At 41.1% G+C, this 21154-nt stretch overlaps 1 protein-coding gene across 2 annotated transcripts in view; it reads left to right on the top strand.

The window, feature by feature from the left end:
* ANTXRL (ANTXR like) overlaps positions 1 to 21154 on the top strand; it is a 71287-nt gene that overhangs the window by 1919 nt on the left and 48214 nt on the right. For both annotated transcript variants that reach the window (XR_012629679.1, XM_074874836.1), the window contains exons 2-9: positions 11551 to 11622; positions 11760 to 11831; positions 14020 to 14101; positions 14205 to 14238; positions 16195 to 16274; positions 16383 to 16451; positions 16649 to 16729; positions 16840 to 16900. Coding sequence is in view for 1 of the 2 variants with exons in the window: in XM_074874836.1 (XP_074730937.1) it covers positions 11551 to 11622; positions 11760 to 11831; positions 14020 to 14101; positions 14205 to 14238; positions 16195 to 16274; positions 16383 to 16451; positions 16649 to 16729; positions 16840 to 16900 (551 nt within the window). In the remaining variant the exon portion in view is untranslated. The remainder of the gene's footprint in view (positions 1 to 11550; positions 11623 to 11759; positions 11832 to 14019; positions 14102 to 14204; positions 14239 to 16194; positions 16275 to 16382; positions 16452 to 16648; positions 16730 to 16839; positions 16901 to 21154) is intronic.

Genomic DNA, 21154 nt, shown 5'->3' with positions numbered 1-21154 from the left:
ACCTTCATGTCTAGAAAGAGCTCTGTGGGGGTCTAGTGTTAGTTCTCAAATTCATTCTCACCAGGCTTTCAAGAAGTGACTGGTACTGTTGTTATGCTCACTTCCTGTATTGAATTCCCTGGAACAATAAATGTTGGTGATTGCAGTATGGGTTCTCTCTGTGACACAGTATCTGTCTTCTACAGTGCAATTTTGTTGTTTACAAGGGCATTGTGTACCCCTAGAATTCACCACATTGTGCTCCTATGCTACTTTTCATCTGTAGATCCGAAAACTGGGGTCATCAGTGTTATCACTCATGTTGTATTTGGGAAATCAAGGCAGAGAAGAGAGTGATTTGCTCAGTTACAGATGTGTCAAGCAATAGGAAGTTGATTGTGTAAGAAAGTTCCTCTTCAGTATTGTAGACATAAAATCATACGCTTTCTTTTACAGAATCATAGTTTTATAGAGAAAATGTAGCAAAAGTAGTTGGGAGAAAATTTTACCATAGTGGGTATACAGAAGATTGGTTTTTTATATTTTTTTGAATATTTAGTTATTTTAAAATTACTGGCATTTGGATAGTTGAGAAAAAAATACAGCCTAATAGCCAGTAATTTTGGAGTACAAAATTATTGGTATAGCACATAATTAAAATATACCCAGTTACACTGCACCATACAGAATTTTTAAAAAAATATCATGTGCATGATTACTTATATATAGGACTACAGATGGCTTAAAATTCACATAATTCATTAAGCATTAATTCACTTCAAGTTTGATAAGTCAAATATTTACTGTGAAAATATATATCATGTTTGATATGTTATGAAATAGAACTTCTGATTCAACACCATCTGCAATTACTTGTAAAGACTGATTTGTGATTCTCTGAGCAATTACTGTTTCTACAAGGATATATTATGAAAAGGTCCTCAATCTCAGGGTACTACACTTAAGTAAAACCTATAAATAGGCACCAAACACGTAGCTATTTGCTTACACATTAACAAAATATTATTATTCCAACAACTAAGTCGAACAACTATCCAATACTATAATTAAATTGCATTTTGACATGCCAAATATCATTAGCAGGCCACAGGGTCTTGTATCTTGGCTCAGGTGTTATTCACTCAGTACAGTGGTCCACTGGAGACTAGACCTGATTATGGTTGAAGTAAAAGTCATGCACTTTGGTTCCAGTGGGAAAGTTCTCTTTGACTTCAGTGACAAACTGAGTCTTTATAACCTTTGAGAGATATACCAAAGAGTTCCTCTTTGGAAAAAACGCTGTAGTAAAAGTTACTTGAGCCCCTGAGTGGTTTTAGAATCCATCCTTGCTCCCACCAAGTCTGTGGCAATGTTGCTTTTGGCCTCAGTGAGATTGCATTATGGTCCATATGGGTAATATTAGAGTGCCAGTTTTTAGGAGCCATGGGTCCCATGCTGGCTGAGGGTGTATTTAGTCCCAGCTGTATTCTGTGACATCTGGCACAGCACGAGGAGCTTTATGGAGGCAGGGCGGATTGACTGGATAGACTCTGGATCTTGGGACAGTTCATCAGAAAGGAACTAGATTATCCATTAGTGCTGAGAACGACCAGGGTATTTGTGGTATGGCGAAGGCAGGAAGACAGTCAGAAGCAGCTGGTCAAATCTGAAAATGCAGTGGAGTAATTTTTTTTTAGAATTGGATTCATGCTGATACATATCTGGGAAGAATCCTGGCTCTAATTTCTAATGGGAGAATCCCCAGAAGAAAACAGCCCTATATGCCACAGAGTATCTCCACATGGCCTGGGGATTCCTCCTTTCATTGGTGCCTTGCCAGTCTGGAGTTAGATGCATTCAGTCTTAATTAACTGTCTAGTAATGGCATTGAAGCATTGGCTCTGTGAAAACTTCGGGCTTTAAGCTTTAATCCTATGACCCTGTAGCTGAGTGACAGGCACTGTTTCTAAAGTCGGCCTGGATGAACCAAAATGACTTTAAATCTGCTTTACTTTGCTTCCCCATAGAAAGATGTAATCTCACATCAGTAGGAGGCAAATTGGAAGAAGACAACAGACCTTTCTCCTTATGCGTGTAAGCGCTGTATGTTAGTGCAATGATTTATTGGGGCATGATTTTCCCTTTTCATTCTGCCAGGCAAAGTCTGTGGGGATTTAATCCTGCAGGCAACAACCATCATATGGAAAAGATCATCTGCTGGTGAAGTTATTGGTATAATATATATGCTACCAATTAGAAAAAGAAACTCACTGATTTCTTACAGTTTTTTTCTCTGCCTGATTGCAGCCCTTTATGTTAACTCCATGGGATAGGCAAGATCAGAGCAGTGGAACTAAGCCTTGGATGCCCAAGAAGCTGGCATGGTGAAAGGGAAAAGCAGCATGTGTGGGAGGGAGATCTGCTGCCATCCTCCTTAGGATTGTCTGACCATGCCAGAGCCACGTTAGGACTGCCTTGTCTCAGGGGATGCTTAAATGACCAAACCTCTTGAAGCTAGGAGAACTGGGCATTTGTTGGCTGCAGAGGCAGCTGCCTAGAGTCTGGTATCTTGTGCTGTCAGTATGTCATACTTTACGAGTTATGCAGGCTTGAGCTTATTTGGAGGTGTAGTGGAAGACTTTAAACTATCATACTTGAAGCAGCAGAAGTTTTTCTGTTCACAGCTAACTCGCTCCCTCTGCATGAGGTAAATTGTGCAGTTAGCATACCCATCTCTTCTATGGCATGTGGTAAGATCAAGTCACATGTGATATTGAAGATCTCCTGTTTACCTTTTAACAAGCATAGCCCTTAAGCCCAACATAATGGATAGCTGAGTAGTTCTCACTTGCTATGGTTGCCTCATTTGCTTTGGCTGTCCAGGGGCATGAAGAACTTGTTTCAGTCCCAACCCAAACTGCTGGGGACAGGTCCTCTTAGGGATTCGATTGCTTGACTCTCAGATCTTGTAGTGACATCCTTGTGCTTGAGTATGTAAATAACTCCCTTTCATCCCTGCCTTGTTGTTAACATCCAGTTGTTGTTTGTAGTCATATTGAAATGCACTTGCACAGCAGAAAGGATGACTGACCTCTAGTGTTTTCTAATTATAACAGTGCCTGGTAGCATCATTATGATTGTTTATTAGTGCAACAGATAGAAACCATTTTAAAGTAAGGACTTATAAGTGACATAAATATCTACTGCTGGCAATGCTTGACATGACAGATCTGAGCTGCAGAGCTGTCTGTATTTTACATTTACCAAATATGAAGAAATTTCTTTGTTTTTTGACTGTAGGACAGGATGGGAAATGGCGGGAGGGAAGAATGTGACTTAGTCAAAAGTATTTTCTCATTTTTCCTGCTGGGATGTTTGCTAAGAAATTGTTTGGATTTTGAGGAAAAATGAGCTGCACAGTCTTGGGAAAATGTTTTCTTTTTCCACAGCACAGACCATGGCAGCGCAAATGTCTTCAGTAAGGCCTTGGCTGATGTTCTTTTAGAGCAGTGATTATAACTCTTTTTTTGGGGGGGAGGCTGGCCCAAGTACCTTTTATCAACACCTCATTGTCTCCCTGAGCTTCTGGGTAGTCTCTCTTCATGGTACTCCTGTCTCTTGGGCCCACAACAATATTGCCTTTCGCATCAGTTTTGCTTCATCTCCGGTGCTCCCAAGAGCGTCCATGTCAAGAGCAATTTTGGTAAAGACATCACTACAGTGTGGCCAGCCTCTCACTTGTAATCTGTTTTCCAGCTGCCTCTCTTTAAACTTGGTAAGCCTTGCTCCAGAGGTGAATGTCCCTGGTGGGGAGCTGGCGGGGGGGAAGAGCCCAACCTCTGATTAGATGGGAAATTAGCTACCCTATCCCATCATCTTCCTGGTTTTAGTTTTCGGGTCTGTGTCCCCCTCCCCAACTTCCCCTTGAAAAGCCAGTTTTTGTGGGGGAGGGAGGTGTCAGAAGGGACAGAGGTTGATACTTCCTAAGTCATTTCAGGCAAGCCAGAAAGCCATCAGAACAAAAGGCATTTTGGGAGCTGCTATTCTGGGCCAGCTTTTTATCATTTTAAGGCAACTACGGTGAATTGCTGATCTCCACATACCTTGTTTTTTCACAGTATGCCATATATAAAGCAAATGAAGAGAGTCTGGTAAACACGATTTGTGCCTGCTCTGCTCCCCCCCCCCCCCCCCCCCCCCGATTTTTTTGTTTACTTGCCAATGATTTGAATATATTTTGCGCTCATGAATTACAAGTACTAGTGAGAGCAAGTATTTTTGGCCTCAGGCTTTCCCTGTATCCTTCTGCTTCTCTTCCCCCGCCCACATAGTCCCAGCCCAAGAGTGTTAGGATGGAGCTGGACCTGTGAGAACTTCTGCAGCTTCTCTCTCTACACTGTCTCAGTCCAATGATGTTTTGTGCTGGTTTTACACAGTTCGTGAAGAGGGGAAGAGTGTGGCTAACAGCATTGTTGTGGTTGGAAATCAGACTGCTGGCAAAGATAGGTGTCTGAACACGTGTTCTCTCACCGAAGTTAACTGCATTTGAAAATCTTGTATTGACTGACTTAAACCACTGCTGGACTCCCTCTTCTGTAAGCAAGAATACCTACTGCGGCCAGACTTCAGTTCATTGTAAGATGTGGGACCTGACGCAGGTCAGCTGCCGATTGAGAGGAGTTGGTGTCTGAACAAAAGTATCAGCTTTGTTCCTTAGATAGCTTTGATTACTATGCATGTATATTTAAAAATGGTTGTGTCTATCTGTCTTCCTCCCTTGCTGTCTGGCGGGTTTTTTTTTTGCCTCCCTTTATAATGTAACCACATCATCTACAGGACACCTCTCATACTCTCCAACTGTCTGTAAGCAATATTCTTTATTGTTTCAAAACATAATCTGTTGGTATTTTGCCTTTGCATTTATCTTTGTTGTGGTTATATCGCAGCCAGTGCTGTGATTTTCTTACAACCAGGTATAATTGCTTGGAATGTTCCAAAGCAAATTTTAATTCAGCTTCAGACATACCTATGTTATTGGAACCAGGTTTTATTTGTTTGTATTTTGTCTGATATTATTCTGCCAGATTTGCCTTTTGGCAGGAAAAAAATATTCAGGAAAACCAATTCTCCTCCTTCTGCCCCAAGAAAAAAATTCTTTATAAAACACAAGGCAAAGCTAATGGGTAGTGGTTGTTTGACATGAAATGTGTACAGTTAATGGGAAGAAAAAGCCATGGCAGCTTGTCATTTGCAGTCTATTTATGCATGTAACTAAATCTGATTTATTTGGGGCTTGAGCCAAGGAAGTAAACCGTAAGATTCCCACTGACATAGGATTTTTGTTTGTGTGCGCTCAGTGATTGAGAATTTCATTACTTTTGTCTGAGCTTGCAGGCCAAACACTGGTGTGAATTGTGAGTTTTTATGAGGCATAGTAGGACTGAACCTTTTCATCTGAAATGGAGAGAAGATGAATTGACTCCTGTGAGTTATTCACAGCTCAAGAGTTGTATCTCCCTGCACCTTGTTAAGAGTATTCCACTGTGACTGGGATTGAGTGCCCTGCTTTGCTCTCCATGTCATGCTGAAGAGGACTGGGATGCTGAGAGCAGGTCTTCCAGCCCTGATGCTGCTCAGAGCAGCTGTGGAGCTTTACAGGAAGATCTGAAATGGTTGAATGTAGTCTGAGCATGGCTTCTGAATTTCACTTTGTGCTCTTTTGTTGGCTGGAGATGTAGCAAGAGCTCTTGCACCAGATGGACAAGATTTGTGGATCAGATGGATTACTGCAGAAGCAAAGGGCAACCTTTGAGGCATGACTTACAGAAGCCTGTAATGTTGCTGCAGACTTTGTCAGTAGTTTTACAGGAGAAAAGCTATCTATAAAATCAATGATTTTGGTCATGAAACCTTTTGGATTCAGGTACTTCGGGTCCTGTGCTCAGGGTGCTGGCCTAGGACAAAGATCTGTTTTCCAGTCACTTCTCTTCATCTTCCCTTCCCCATTCCAGCACTTGTCCATTAATGTTATAAGTACTCTGAAGGAAGGACTGTCTCCAAATGGTTGTCTCTGCCAGTGTTTCTAATTGCCTCTGGAGCAGATAATATAAACTAGTCCTTCCTTGCCTGGATGAATCACCCAGTCAAGGTCCCTTCCATGCTCGCAAGAAGTATTGTTTGGGAGAGGAGGATTGTCACTTTGAATGCTCGGCTAGCTCAAAATGGAGCAGAGGGGTGGATGAACACACAAGTGCGTCTGAAACCAAAACAAGCTAGATGCCCCAGGGTTTGCTTTTATTGCTGAGCCATTGTTAGCCATGTGCAAGAATTCTGTTGTCTACAGTGTGGTTGTGGCCACAAAGAGCTCTCCAAATAACAACAACCAAGTGCCATGTTTCTGAGCGATGGGCTGTATACAGGACCACCATTAGCTCAAGGGGATGTAGACTTACAGGAACCTGAAAACTCAATGGGTGCTGTACTTCCCTGACACCATACTCAAACTGAACCCAGCATCAGTAATAATGGGTCTCTTTCTTCCTCCAGGATCTCTGGAATTGCTGTCTTCAGCTAACCTGTAACAGAGGCAAATGCATATAGCAGGGCAATAGGACAAGGGGCAGCTCTGTACCTTCAAGTGGTTTCACTTTCCCACCTTCAGCAGGGAGGAAAGGCTTTGGGTCCTGCTGCCTTCTCACTGTGTACATGTGGTAATAAAAATATTTACTGTTTGGGTAGTGCTGGAGTTTTAACTTTCACTGCTAAGCTGCAGGTCTGATGTATATTGCACGAGGTTGATTTGCGTAGGCTCCTGGCAGTGGGTTTAGCTGTAACTGTGAATCACATATGCCCTAGGACAGACACCTGACAAGTTACCTTCCTGGTTTTGCCTGCTGAAGTAACTGTGCTGAGAGTGGCACCCCATATTCCAGGGTCGTGCTGCTTGATTTATCTGGGTTCCAGCTTCCACCGCCTCTGGGACCCTGTTAGGAAAGAAGAGGAGGTTTCCAGTCCATCTCGTGCTTTGTTGTCTTCACAAAAAGTAGTGAAATACCTCAGACTGAGGTAGGCATGACTCTAACATGCTCACTGTTTTTGTAGTGACATAGAACTCAGTCAAGCTAGAAGGAGTCACTCCAAAATAAGCAGGAGCAGAATCAAGCCTTGCAATCACATCACTTCCACCCCCAGAAATACTCACTGACCTCCTGTTTTCCCCTCCCATCAAGCGGTAGCAATGTGAAATTCAGGAAAACAGCAGCAGCAGGAGCTGCAGCAGCAGCTGCTCCTCCAAGCCGAGTCCCGATGAGGCCGGGTGCGCATTCTTTCCTATGTTGTGGTTTGCTGACTCTTCTCTTTGTCTCATGTGTAATGGGAACAGAGCTTATGGAGCAGGGAGCATGCTCGCAACAAATGGCTCCTGTGGGGTTTTTTGCTTCACTTGGGCCTAATTCTGATCCCAGTTGCATAGGTATGAACCTGGGGAAATTCTGCTATTTCTCTGGGCCTGCTCCAGGTTCACCCCAGTGGTATCAGCATCAGAAACAGGCCCTGAAATACATTCTGTAGTGCTCTGGCTGCCCACAGCAGCTTTGCATTTTCCTCCGCCATGAGAATTATGTAACCTCCGTGGGCTGAAACCTCACCATCCTGCTTGACTCTGAAAGGCACACAAACTGCTTGTAAGCTGTGGGTTGCTATCCAAAGAGGTCTTTGGTTTGTGGGGCTTGGTGCTGTGCCGAGACCATCAGGCTCACTGGGCTTCTTCAGTGGGGAGGGCGCAGGAAGGAAGCCCCAGGGCTCAGCTGGGTGACGCAGCCATTCTGATTGATGTGAGAAGTTGAACCAAGTAGCTGATGACTGAAAGCAGGAAATCTCTAAGATGTGAGCCAAAAAGATAGGTCTGGCTTTAACATAGTCTTTCTTTGCAGACAGCCACAGTGCTGGCTTGATGAATCCACTGGTACTAACTTCCACAGCAGGATGCATAGAATTCCCTGGCTGTATCACTTCCTCATGGCTTCTCCTAGTTACTGGTGAGGGTCAATGAGCGTGTGTCGCATGACCAGTGCTTTTTCTGCACAGCACTGATCTTTTCTGTGCTTTGTTTATTCTTTCCTCATTATTCAGAAGTCTTCACAGTTCCTCTGAAATCTTACAGTAATGTATCATATGGTGGCCAAAAAGGCCAGACAAGGAATCTGTTTGTGGTTATTTACTGATGGCACTTTGGGACAACATGCCAACTCTGTCAAGGCTCCTATTAGCACAGGTATTCTGATTAACGGTTTGTTCTTAGTTACTGGAAGGTTCTAAGTGAAGCAACAAAAGCACTGAAACTGCTGTAAAAATCATGCTGTGTGGATGTCAAAGAGTAACCTGTAGTGTAAAGCACCACTGAAAGACCCTGTGCTTTCTCTGGGCTTGGTAACTGTTGAGTTGAAAATGAGTATGGCTTTCAAGCATTGGCCGTGGTCAGAAAGGAGCTTAGAGTATGCTTGGAGCCTCCTACTTGCCATGGGGGAAACCAAGGCAAAATACTCCTAATCTGATCCAGCCATTAACAGCAGCAGGTTAGTTTATGTTGGCAGCAAAAGTGATTCTGCAGTGTGAAAGATAAGATCCAAAAAGCAGTGAAATTCCTCAGTATTTTCAGTAGTGTTGGGCAACTTCTATTTGTAAGTGTTGGGAGTAACATTTGACAGCATTTGGCAACTTAGTATATAGTTTAGCAAACACTTTGTTGTAATTTTTTGTTTAATCTGTCATTAAAATTGCTGGTGCTGGTGGTGCGGGATCAGACCTCTAAGGTAACAGACGAAACTATCAGGACAAACCCCAAAAGCCTTCAAAATATATATATATATATATATGAAACAGCAAATAAAAATACTTTGCAAACAGGGATATTTAGAGGCGAGCTTGTGCGCAAGGGAGGGGAAATCAGATTCTTCTATAAGCCAGGTCACCCCCACTGGTGTTCATGAGGGGTTTGACATGACCAGCATTGGTGACATTTGGGCATCATTTGCAGTGGGAGATGACACACCTGGGCTTGGAGGAGTGTGGTGAGGAAAGTGATTAAGTGCTGACCACTTCCCTGGTACTCTTTATATGGGATTTTGAAACAGTAACATTTTCTTGCTAGTATTTCTGTCTGGCTTTGACACTTCCCAGTTGATAGAATGGGTCACTTTGACACTTCCCAGCTGATAAACAACATGTGGGTGCAGAATTCCTCCTAGGGGAGAAGGAGACACCCTGTCCTGCTGAAGTACTGCTGCTGAACAGGGTTCTAGCTCAGTGGTGTAGAGCCAGGCACTCTGAGAGCACAGTAGGCTTCCTGTGAGGACTAGCCCATGACAGAGACCTCCCTAGCTTTTCAGAGGTGGACATCTATAGACTTATTACAGCTAATTCCTAGTCTCATTGGCTGTACCCTTTCCAAGAAGGTGTGTTTCGTTGTGGTCAGAGCACATGGAAGTGCACAGTATTAAGGTTATCTGTGCATTTTCACTTTAAAAGTCTTCATGTTTTTCCACATTTGTGGCTTATGATTTTCTTGAATTTTCAGTGTCTAGGCTGTTTTACCAAGCTCTTCTTTGCCTGAGGGGTAGATTAAAAAAAAAGAAAAAAAGAAAAATAAAAGTAATTCCAAAGTCCTAAGAAGGTACTGGAAGTGATGATTTGTTGCTGTTATAAAGAAAATTCGTTGCTACTTTCTTTTTTGGATTGCATCAGTGCCTCTGCAGCTGGCAGTAGAAATTTGATACCTTATCCAAAATAGGTCAGTCTTTTCCAAGTAAGAAACTGTGGCAATTCTATGTAGGGAAGTGACTCCACTGGAAATTGCAGGAATTTTATTTAAGTGGGATGGCAAACTCAGAATGAAACGGAAAGTGTCAAATCCGGGGGGGGGGGGGGGGGGGGGGGATGGGGGTGCAGCTGTAAACGTATTTTGCATAGATTCAAGGAAAATAAAGGAAAATGAGCTCAGTTAATGATAAGGGCTCATTTGCTAATAGTGCCAGCACCTTTCATTGGTGCTGTTCACGAATATATAAACCTGTAGTAGCATAGCACATATAAATCAGAGATTGCAAAGGATCCAGATCCTTGGTTTGAGCAGTCACTGGTGCTTTATTGCCCTTGCTCAGTGCCTGGAAATTTCTTCACTCTGATAACCAGCTTGTTCTGCAAATGAATCACCGGTTCTCCAGAAGAGTGGCATGAAAGCACAGGGTTACATGAGCAAACTTATTCTAGCTTATGTACTTCAGGGTTCTCCTTTCAATCCTTGTCCCTTTACCTTTGCTTTTCTCCTCTACTCCACCAGCACTGTTGCAGAGCAGGCAGTGCCATATTATATTGCACACATGGGCTTCTGTATGCTGATCTGTACCTGACATACAGGAAAAGGAATGACTGGCTTAGGGTCGCTTGGAAAGCCCATAGTAGAACTGAGAATTGTAATATGGGATCATTTTCTTACTTTTTTTATACATTTACTCAGAAAAATGTATAACAGCAGTTAGAGGAAAGCTACTGCTTTACAGTAGTTAAATTTCAGAAATTTTCTAGTTCAGCGTCTAAGTTCCTGCAGTCCTTCTGTATGTGCCGTTGTTATATTTATCTTTCTGCCTAAGACACCTGATAGAGAAGTTTGCCTGGCAAGGAGAACAAATGAACTGACACCACTGTCCTAGGGAGGGTTTTTAAAACCATTGACTTCGCATGTTTTGTAGCCTTTTGATGGCTTGAAAGTGTATGGCATAGATCCACATGGTAGAAATCACTTATCATTTACTGTAGAGTTGCTGTGTGCAAGGCTCTGTTTGATGTCTGAGTCTCACCAAACTGTGGAGGTCCCTGAGAATGTAAGGCTAAGCAGAAAAAAGCCAGGGAGTGCCAGTAATGCAGTTTTATATATTGGGAATGCCAGCACAAATGTGTAAATTAGTACATGTAACTAAGTTGCCCAAGTTTTCACAAGAAATTTGTAATGGAGCCAGGGATTGACTGTCCAGAATGCTAGTCCAGCAAATTAGCTACGAGTACTGCCTTTCCCTTCTGAATTACTTCAAAAGCTTTCTCTTTTGAAACAAACAGTAATTCATGCAAACATTCTCCCACGCGTTCTGGGAGAATAGAGGATCAGTCAAGACTTTCTGTGTGGCTGCAAGGGCAGAGCTGTGCTCTAGGAAAGTAAATAATCTGCTAATAGATGATTTAGTGAAGTCAAATAAAATTAAGATAGAAGAAAATATATTTTATGTTATAATAGGAAAAAAGCAGATGGAAGAGTTACTGAACTTGTTTCAAAATGGTATGGTAAACCACTTCAAACCTATTTCTACTTCTCTTTGAGTCAGTGGGTTTTGTCATGATGGTTCCTGTTACAGCTTCCAACACAGCTGCTGTTCAACAGAGTTAGCCGCCTTGTCTCCATAGACCTCTATGTAATTTGTGTCCCTAACTACCTTTGGACTAGACCAGGCTTAAAATCCAGAGTGGAACAAGGAATTTCGCTGTGAAATAAGTTTAATGTAATCAATTATGTTTTGTTCGCAGGTCTGGAAGTGTCAGAAATCATTGGACTGAGATTTACTCTTTTGTGGAAAGCCTAGCTGAGAAGTTCATAAGGTAGAGTTTTCTTAAGATGATAATTTTAATTTGCTATATATAAAATCTATTTTTTCATTCACTGCTTCTTAGCAAATTAAAATCTGCTGAAGTAATGTGTGTGTGTGATGTGCATCTGGCTTGTTCTTCTGTTTCAGTCCGATGTTGCGGATGTCTTTCATCGTTTTTTCTTCACGAGGCACTACGGTCATGAAACTAACAGAAAACAGGCAAGTACTCCCCACAGCTTTCGTCCAGAAATACCCTCCATCCCTCCTCTCAAGCAGCGAGTGGCCCCAGAACCAGAATTTGGAGGTCTGTCTCAGTTCTTGGTGTGGCACCAGCTGAAATCCTGTCCCCCATTCCCAACTGAAAGAGGGATTAGAAGGCCTTTGGGTCTCCCATTACCATTTTGTTTTCAGACTTATATGAGAAAGGCAGCACTGGTCTGTCTGTTATTTACCGCAGTATTTCAGGGAGAAACTGCATATTCAGTCGAGGATTCATGCACATCCTCACTAACCCCAACTACCCAAATAAGGGCAGTTTTTCTGTAAGAGATCTTGGACCCTGAGCTGATGAGCAAAAGACTATATGGAAGTACCACAGTGTCCTTCAAAGTGACCCAAAGCCCTGAACATTACACCAGCAGCCAGTGGTAGCCAGTGTTGGAGCACCACCTCGCCAGGCTGTCGCACCCCTCTCCTGGGCTGCCTTCAGACAGCACCCGTGGTTTGCCACAGAGGCGATTTGCAAACCCAAGTGACAGGCTTCTTAAGAGAAAGAGAATCTGAGGCTGAAGCAAAATTATTGTTGCCACCTTCACAACCAAATCCTCTCTTTAAAAAAAAAAAAAAACAAAAAAACCCCACAACAAAACCTCAAACCAACAACAACAAAAAAAAACCCCAAAAACCAAAAAACCCACAAAACCAGAAAATCCCCACCCCAACAAACAAACCAAAAAAGCCAAATAACTTTGGATTTCATTTGCCTTATGCACAGAAATCCCTATCATGGAGGTGTTTCTAAGTATTTTCTTTCATTTCAGCTTAAAGCCCTTGCTTTTGCCTCTGCTTCTGTCTGTGTGAGGTCCTCAGTTGTACAGTGCACCCTATAAATAAAGGGGGCTCTGGAGCAGTCTTGAAAGAACAACACCATCCTCTCCATTTTGTAGTCCAGGGCCTCATCCAAAGCCAGAAACCCCACAGGGTCTTGTATTTCTGCTGGCTCCACTGAGTTTTGACTCAGGTCTCCATCTTGTACCTTGCTGACAGAGCTCAAACTTGCCGACTTCTTCCAGGTGGATTTGCTCTTTGCAAGGTCGAAAGTAGACAGGAACCCAGTGGCAGCCTGTTGAACATGGTATTAGAATATTCACTCTCCTAAACTCCTGTTCTCTGTATTGATCACCATGTGTGCCTTTTCAGATATTTTATACTTTGAAAGGGTTAAAATGTAGTTTTTGCCCTAAGGACATCCCCAATCCCAACTCCTGATTTTACCTTTGTCCCAGACTCACTCCTGTTTCCTCTGTAATTTGGGTTGCGCTACCTAAAATGCCCAGTTGCAAAACGGAGTTTAGAGAGGCTCTCACTATCTTTTTAAAAAAAGTATGCCCCATAGCATCTGGGGGTGATGTTTGGACTGCCTACATCTTCCCTGTTGAATATTTGTGCCTTATTTGCCTTATATGTGTTCAATTAATATAATGAAAACTTTGTCAAGGATCAGGGTCTTTTAGTGATCAGTGATCAATTAAATTATTAATTTCCCTGAGCAATCCTCTTGGCTAACAGATATTTGTGGATTAAGAAGCTGTGCAACAGGGGTCATGGTATCAAAGTCCCTCTCTTACCAGGGAGCAATCTGTGCCCCGGGAAGGCTGATCAGTCCCCAGTCTAGGATAGGAAATTCTCATCATTCCCATCCTGTTCTCTCATCTTTTGGCCTCTGTCTTTATAATGGAAAAGTCCTAATCCCAACTGTCCTGATGATTGATTGAATACGGAGTTTTATTTGTCCCGTTTTCATGACAGGGTCATAAGCTTTAAATTCTCATTCCGTCTGAAGTTTGTCAGTTTCCTATCTGGCATTTACTTTAGTTCAATCTTATCCTGACTGACAGTATACCAGAATGAGGGAACAGGGACAGAATTGCGCCCTAGAAATGTGTTAACCCTAACGTTGTATCATATGTCCAGTTTTGTGTACCCATGGGTGTTTGGCTGAAAAATTGTGGGGTTTGAAAAATCTTGGTTTTACCAGTGTTTTAGCTGATGTGTATGCACTCCGTGCAATGTATCGACAGGGTGCATAATCTAGCTGTGGTACAGGAATATCTCGACAAAAGAAAAAAGAACTTTCAATAACATTTTCTCCTGCGTTTGTTTTTCGTTTTTGTTTTTTTATCCAAAGGGAAGCCATAAGACGAGGGCTCGACATTCTTCAGTATGAAGTGCCTGGAGGAGACACCTTCATGCATGAAGGATTTAAAAGGGTAAACATCACAGTACCTCCTTTCTTTGATTTATACATATAAACTTTGCTTTGCTTGCTGCCAATGTACTTAAGAGCTAACAATGTTCTACACTTCGTTGCAGGCAAATGAGCAGATTTATCACGAAACCTATGGAGGTATGTATTGTATATCACTCATGTTATATATCTGCATTGAAAAGACAGGGATGATAGTTCTTTGTGACCTGCAGTAAACCCGCCGAAAGAAGTGTTGGAGAAGGAATTGGTGTTACACAATCACTACATTCCATTTTGACTACAGCCCTACTTTTAAATGCATGATTCATGGTTTATTAAGACCAGAGGAGACCAGTATTATCACAGATCTGACCCAGTGCAGAATACAGACCAAAGCGTTACAACCAGAACTGTCTATCCTGCACCCAGGGGACAGGAATACCCAGATTTTCCTGCGCCTTTCTGTACTGATGCACTCAGCTCTGTCAGCTCTGTGTGCCCAAGCCCTTGTTCTCGTTAGTGTAGGTGTGAATGCAATCAGCTGAGATTTTTGCATCAGTGTGAGTGATTTGGGCTCAGATTCTGACTTCCTAAAATGTAAATTTTCACTAAATTTAAAGAGGGAAATGTATTTGTGTTTTCTGTCTGTGCCAAAAGACGGCCTAATTAGTTAAGCTGAACACTTCTTGTCTGGTTTGTACCCTGGTGTGCAGTTGTTCTAATTTGTGGGCTGATGGTCTCTTTGGAAGATGGAGAAATGGGTCAGTGCCTTGTTTAATGAAATAGGCTGTGAGTGTAGAATCTTCAGCAGCAACTCTGCATGGCTTGCCAGGCACTTCTGCCAGTGAAATCAAGAGTCCCGAGAAGTCCAACTGAAAACTATTTTACCTCTTCATAATATATAACTAAGGTCTAATCAACTATTCTGTAAGTTGATTAGGAAGGAAAAAGGAGTATGTGAGATCTGGATTTATAAACTACGATATCAGGGAAGAAACAAGGGTTCAAAAGAAAACAAAATAAGGTCTCCAATTTTTCAGTCTTTTTCAAACATGCTGGGTAGAAAAAAAATGAGGAATCAAGGAATCCAAGCTATTTTTCCCCCCAAGTTTCAGGTCTTTTTTTTTTTTTTTTTTAAGATTTATGTCTGTCTGACATGACATAGGAAGGACTGCATGGCATAAGAAACTTGTCAGAACTAATCAGTCTTTAATTTCAGTCAGTATGGGGAAGGACACTTGAAATTGTAACAGATTATTTTGAAAAAATAACAGATACTTCCCTAAAAGTAACATGTATGTGTATTAGTTACTTTGCTTAAGAACTATTGAAGCGGAATGGTTAATTGAACCATAGTTTGCTTATTAATTTGGTTTAATTTTGTTAACATGTTCCATTTTTCTAGGTATATTGTATTCTATACTGCATTACACATATAGCTGTTCAAAGTCCATGCAACCTTTTCACTTAAGCTTAGGTGGGATATGAAATGTCTTATCGCAAGACATGAATTTTCTCCAATGGACCCGATCTTAAGGTTTTCACATGCTCAGAGTTCCTATGAATTTCACTGACGGCTCTTGTTGCTCAAGAAGTGTAGGACTGAACCCCCCATATAGAAGCACATTTCATGCCATGTTAATTTGGCTTGCTCCTTGAAAGTCTGCTGGAGGGGAAGGTAGGATGGCTCCTTTTGCAGAGGTGTCTCCTACCACAGTCTCTGGGCAAGCTTTGTGTAGAAGAGAGAAAACCTTTCCTTCTCTGCAGATCCATTTTGCCACTTCTCCACGTGAAGGGTCTAGATGTAATCTTGGTGGGTGATGTATTTTACTCAGAACAAAGAAGTTTGTTCATGGACTGTGTTAGGGCAGTACTCCCCCTTCCTTCAGTTATGCTTGTGATATGAAGGTGCATAGGTTTTGACTTCTTGCATGCTATTATGCATCTGACCTTCAGCTGATATATCTCCAATAAAGTCCATACAAATCAGGCTGAGAGTCTGGCCTTGCGGTTTTGCATTTATTTGTCAGCAAAAAGGAATGCCTCACTTTAAGCTTTCTTTTCATTGCTAAATCTTGTCATACATATGCAATCTGTTAACTCTCCTCCATGTAGGAGTTCGGACTGCTAGTGTGATTATTGCTCTGACGGATGGAGAATTGCAAGATGTTCAGTTTTATTACGCAGAACAAGAAGTAAGTCACCTTCGCATTTACCTAAACTAGCTTATGTCAAACCTATAGGCATCTACTGCTGGCTTCACTGATTATATGGCTTTGTAATTAATGGCAATTTTTTTTTAGGCTAACAGAGCCAGAAGCTTTGGAGCTATTGTTTATTGTGTTGGAGTGAAAGATTTCAATGAAACTCAGGTAACTTTGCTTGCTTTCTTTTTGTTTTGTTTTTGTTATACTAGTGCACAAGTAACAGCATCAGATGAAGGCATTTAATTACTTGAGGCATAAATCATTTCATGTCAGTGTGATGTCTTTTAGCAAGTATGAAAGGGCCCGGTTTTGTTCACTGTAATTTTGTTTTCCTCGTGATTTATGATTGTCTTTCTCTGCAGCTGTCAACAATTGCTGACAGCATCGATCATGTTTTTCCAGTTACGGGAGGCTTTTATGCCCTAAGAGGAACCATTGATTCAGTAAGTTGGGGATTCTGAAACCCAGAAAAGGGCACCCTTTTCTGTATAGCCTTACCTATAAAGCATAGGTAAAAATGATTGCCAAAAATGCCATTATCTAAATCTTTTAGATTCTCAAGAAATCTTGCATTGAGATCCTAGCGGCTGAACCATCGAGTGTTTGTGCAGGAGGTAAGTTTCCACAAGAACAATGTGATAAGGCAAATGAATGACAATGGTGAAATGTCAGTAACTACCTAACGTGGTATTGGAGCTGAAGCCCATGGATGTGTTAGAGCATCCCTTCAGGCTGTGGCTAAAGCTGTGTGTGTTCCTTCTCACTTGAGGAAAAAAATTGTGCCAACAGACATGTAGCTGTTGCATCCAAATGCCAGTTCAGAGTTGACTGAGGTAGCACTCAGGGAATTGGGGATACTGCTTTTTAAAATATCCAGGAGAAGGAAGAGACAAAAGTGATATAAAGCCAGACTGCCAGAGATGCTTTAGGATCTAGAGGTGATGTCTTACAAATTTCTGGAAAGACTGCATTCCTGGGATCTGCTAGGACTTGTGAGCAGTTAGAACAAGATTTTGCAAAACATTCACAGAAATTTCAGGTTTATTGAGCTGGATATAATTAACTGCATAGGCCAAGGTACCTGGTGTGTTTTCCAAAGTACTAACATTTTACTTATTCGCAATGAAAGAACCCTTCCTGTGTATGGTAAATGTGAAGAATTCCCAGAGGAGCTGTTGATAATTTCATGCCTTTCATGTTTAGTATATTTAACTTGGATTTGTTCTACTTTACGTTAGCAATTCACTTGCTGTGTTTTTGTGTACTCAAGAGGCTAATGCAGCAGAGAAAGAGTGACACCATAAGTTTGCTGGAAGATACAGTTTACAGCATAGTTATTTGATGTTTACTGTCTTGTGTTCCATTTCCTTATACACTGTAAAAATGAGCACATAAAAATAAAATAGCAATGATGCATGAAAGCTAACCTTGAAAACATAAAAATAGGAAACTCAGGAAAAATCTAATAAATATCACAGAGAAGAGAAATTGTTCACTCTTCATTTCCACATGTTGATCACCATATGATCTTGCCTGGAATATTTCAATTTAAAATGAAATATCCTTGTGTCTTTTGAAATATTCCTAAATCTATAGTTGTGGACTAGACATTGTGATAAAATCTTGTCTGTGGGAAAATTAAAAAAGGAAGTATTTTGCTTTTAAAAATCTACTTGTGGAGTTCATAAAAACAATTTTAAAGCTTTGACATTTCAAAGCTTTTTTTATTTCATAGTGATAAATTCTTTTTTTGCTTGCTTATTTGTATACCAGGCAATTTATTTTTTTTTGTGCAATAGTGTATTGCAAGCTTTCCTGTTCACCAAAAATTGCATTTAGCTACATGAAAATGTGAATGTTCCAATTTCATAGTATTCTTGTAATTGTTTGGAACCCTGTTAAGAGTATAGGAAAGTTGAATTTGAAACCATTTTTTTCAAATGGAAATTTGAAAATATTTTTCTAAAGCATTTGAGAAAATAAATTTTAAAGAAAAAATTTGCTTTTCAAAAATGGATCTATTTCAGCAAAAAGTAAAATTTCTCTATTTCAAAAGGAATCAGTTTGATTCCTGATTCATGAGTTCAAACCACTTCATTTTTTGCCAAGCTTGCTGGGTAACTAGTTTATCACAAATGTGATTAAAAATACACAAGTACACTTAAAAATAGTTTGCCCTCCTTAAAAAAAAAAAAAAAAAAAAAAGTTGCATTACTTGCATCTGTAAAAGTTTTTCAGTGTCTTTGTGGCTTTCAAATCAGATCATTATAAATCAGGCAGAACCAGTTTCTGTGTATTGCTGCTGATTCATCAAAATACTGGCACTTGTTTCACTTAAATTCTGAGATTTGTTCTGTCCCTGTTGAGAAAGCTGTCCAGCAAAGGCTGGCAGACAGCGAAGTGTGGTGCTGAATCACCAGGGTATGAAGACTTGGATCTTGCATGCTTGAAGCTTTGCTTATTATTAGCAGCAGGGAGCTTGAAAATAAGAGGAAGCCAGAACTGCAGCTCCAAATGGTGCATGTTGTCGTTGTGGGTTAAATGGTCTTTAGAACCAAGAATCAGCCCTGTAATAGCTTTTATTATGAGTCTAGTCCTACAAGCCTTATCTCTGAAATGAACTCCTGCAAGAGGCTTTAAAGTGTGAGGTTGCAAATATTTACACCTGTGCTTGGCTTTATTATCCTTTATTATCCCACTTCAACATAGCCAGAGGTTCATCTTTATAGCTGTGTGTACCACTGTGTCCTGGAGGGAATCTCCTGGGATTGAACAACTTTTTTCATGGTAGCATGAATCCAGATTCTTAATCAAGTTCACTGGACAGTCAGATATAGTTCTACTCAATATGTAATATGATTGGGGTGTTTTTAATGTACCTTATATGGACTTTAATGCAAAAAATACCGAAGCCTGTGAAGTCATCTCAGAATTTTAATGCATTTTAAATTTAGGTAATTACTAATATAGTTTACTGATAAAGTATAGGTAAGATATATAGCCATTGAATCCTATATAAATATGTATGTATACACCTGTATTTAGAACTGGCTGAAAATTAGAACATAAGATTTTCTAGAAAAGCAACATTCCTCCCCCTTTTTTCTAAGTTAGAAATTTTGTTTTTTTAAAAAATACATAATTGAAATTTGGATTTCAGAATTTTGATTGAAAAATAGTAGTCCTTTTGAAAGAGAGCAATATATTATCACATTTTCCAGCAAAGAAGCTTGCTTGTTTACAGTCTTGAAATGTGGCTCCGTCCATGCTTTTTGTATGAAACCTATCTGAGTGAGGAGGTGATAATCAGTTTGGCTTTTATTCAGTGTTACTACTAATTTTTAGAACCTGATACGAGATCATGAGGTATTTATGTTGTTCACTGGAAGCCAGGCGTGATCAGGGCTTAGAGCAGGCTGACCTACTCCTTGTAACCGTTCTTGCAACTCGTAATTACCACTGTGCTGGTGATTACTGGTGATCTCAGCTTCATTTTTGACTTGCCAGAGGTTTAGTAAAATCCTGATGAAACAATTTTCATGTGGTGACAATTCCAGCTGGGACTCTGGCTTTCTGTGACGGGGCTATTTGGCAAGTCCATTTACAAATTGATCTCGTCACGTTGTGACAGCTATCTGATGTTTAATGCTTTTTGACCCTGCAAATTCATTGTCCCCAATGTGGAGCAATGTAGTTGGGTCCTTCTTGTTCCCTCTGATTTAAAGTGACCGAGACATGCAGCCTGTAAACAGGCTATCAATGAAGCATCAGAGGTGCCTCATATCCTGTTTGACAGCATCATTGCTTTGATTATGCTTATGGTACGCAGATGTGACTGAAAGGTTTTGTTGGATGTGGCATCCTACTGGCCACATCAACTACCAGGTGTGGATGCAAGCCGTCAGCTTCTCATCAGAGTCACAGAAGCAAAGCCGACAGCACAGACAGTGCACACCAGCTTCAACCTACCATCTCGCTGCTAGCGCCGCCCGGTTATTTCAGTGCTGACCTTTTTCCCTTTGCTGTCTTGTCAAAAGCTACAATCTACAATCTGACAGTAACTAGGGAAGAAAAGGACGCAGCCAGAACCAGGGCGCAAAATTAAATGGAATTAGCCATTTCAGCAGACCATCATCCAGAACATGTTAATGCTCCGGAGCATCCAAAGGGGCAGGCTTCTTAACAGTAAGGATCAAATCCAGTATCACCTGTTTACATTTCCATGCAAGTCTGGTATTGAAACTATATTGTCAGCTTGTGTTGATGAACTGGTTACTACTGTCAACTGTTCATGACTGACTCTGCAGAGTGGCAGTGATGGTGAAAAGAAGGGCAGGAGAGGTAAACTGTCTTGACAAGACTAAACTTCTAGACGTAGCTTTTAGCTTTGATGTTCTGTGTTGAAAGTCTCTTACTTGCTGCTTCTTTTTAAAGCCACTGGAATAGCTATCAATTAAGCCTTTGTGGTAGCTGCCTTTTAAGACCATTAGTTCGGGAGAGGAAAAATAAATCTAAGTGCAGTTTTATTTTTATAATATAAAATTGAGAGAAAAAAAAATATTATCATCTTAGCTGGGTGTTCAAGTCACTGTGGAGTGGGCTGGCTACAAGCAAGTCTGGGGTGATGCATGGTCCCAGGCAGGTAGTTCTGGTGGGTGGGCAGAGACTCAGTTGCCCTTGGGGCTGACCATGACTGTCAGGTCCGATGGCAAAAAAAAAGGGATGCTCATAAAGAATAACTCTTAGCATATCAACTGGATTGGACGAAGGCATGAATCAGACTTAGAGTAACTCCAGATTCTTACTGGATTAAGAAGCAGCTGAATCTGCCCTATGGTCCATTTCTATTTGTTTAAAGAAGTACCCTC

The sequence above is a fragment of the Strix uralensis genome, chromosome 7, assembly GCF_047716275.1.
Source record: "Strix uralensis isolate ZFMK-TIS-50842 chromosome 7, bStrUra1, whole genome shotgun sequence".
NCBI lineage: Eukaryota > Metazoa > Chordata > Aves > Strigiformes > Strigidae > Strix > Strix uralensis.
Note: the sequence above shows the minus strand (reverse complement) of the source record. Positions and strands in the feature narration are given on the sequence as shown.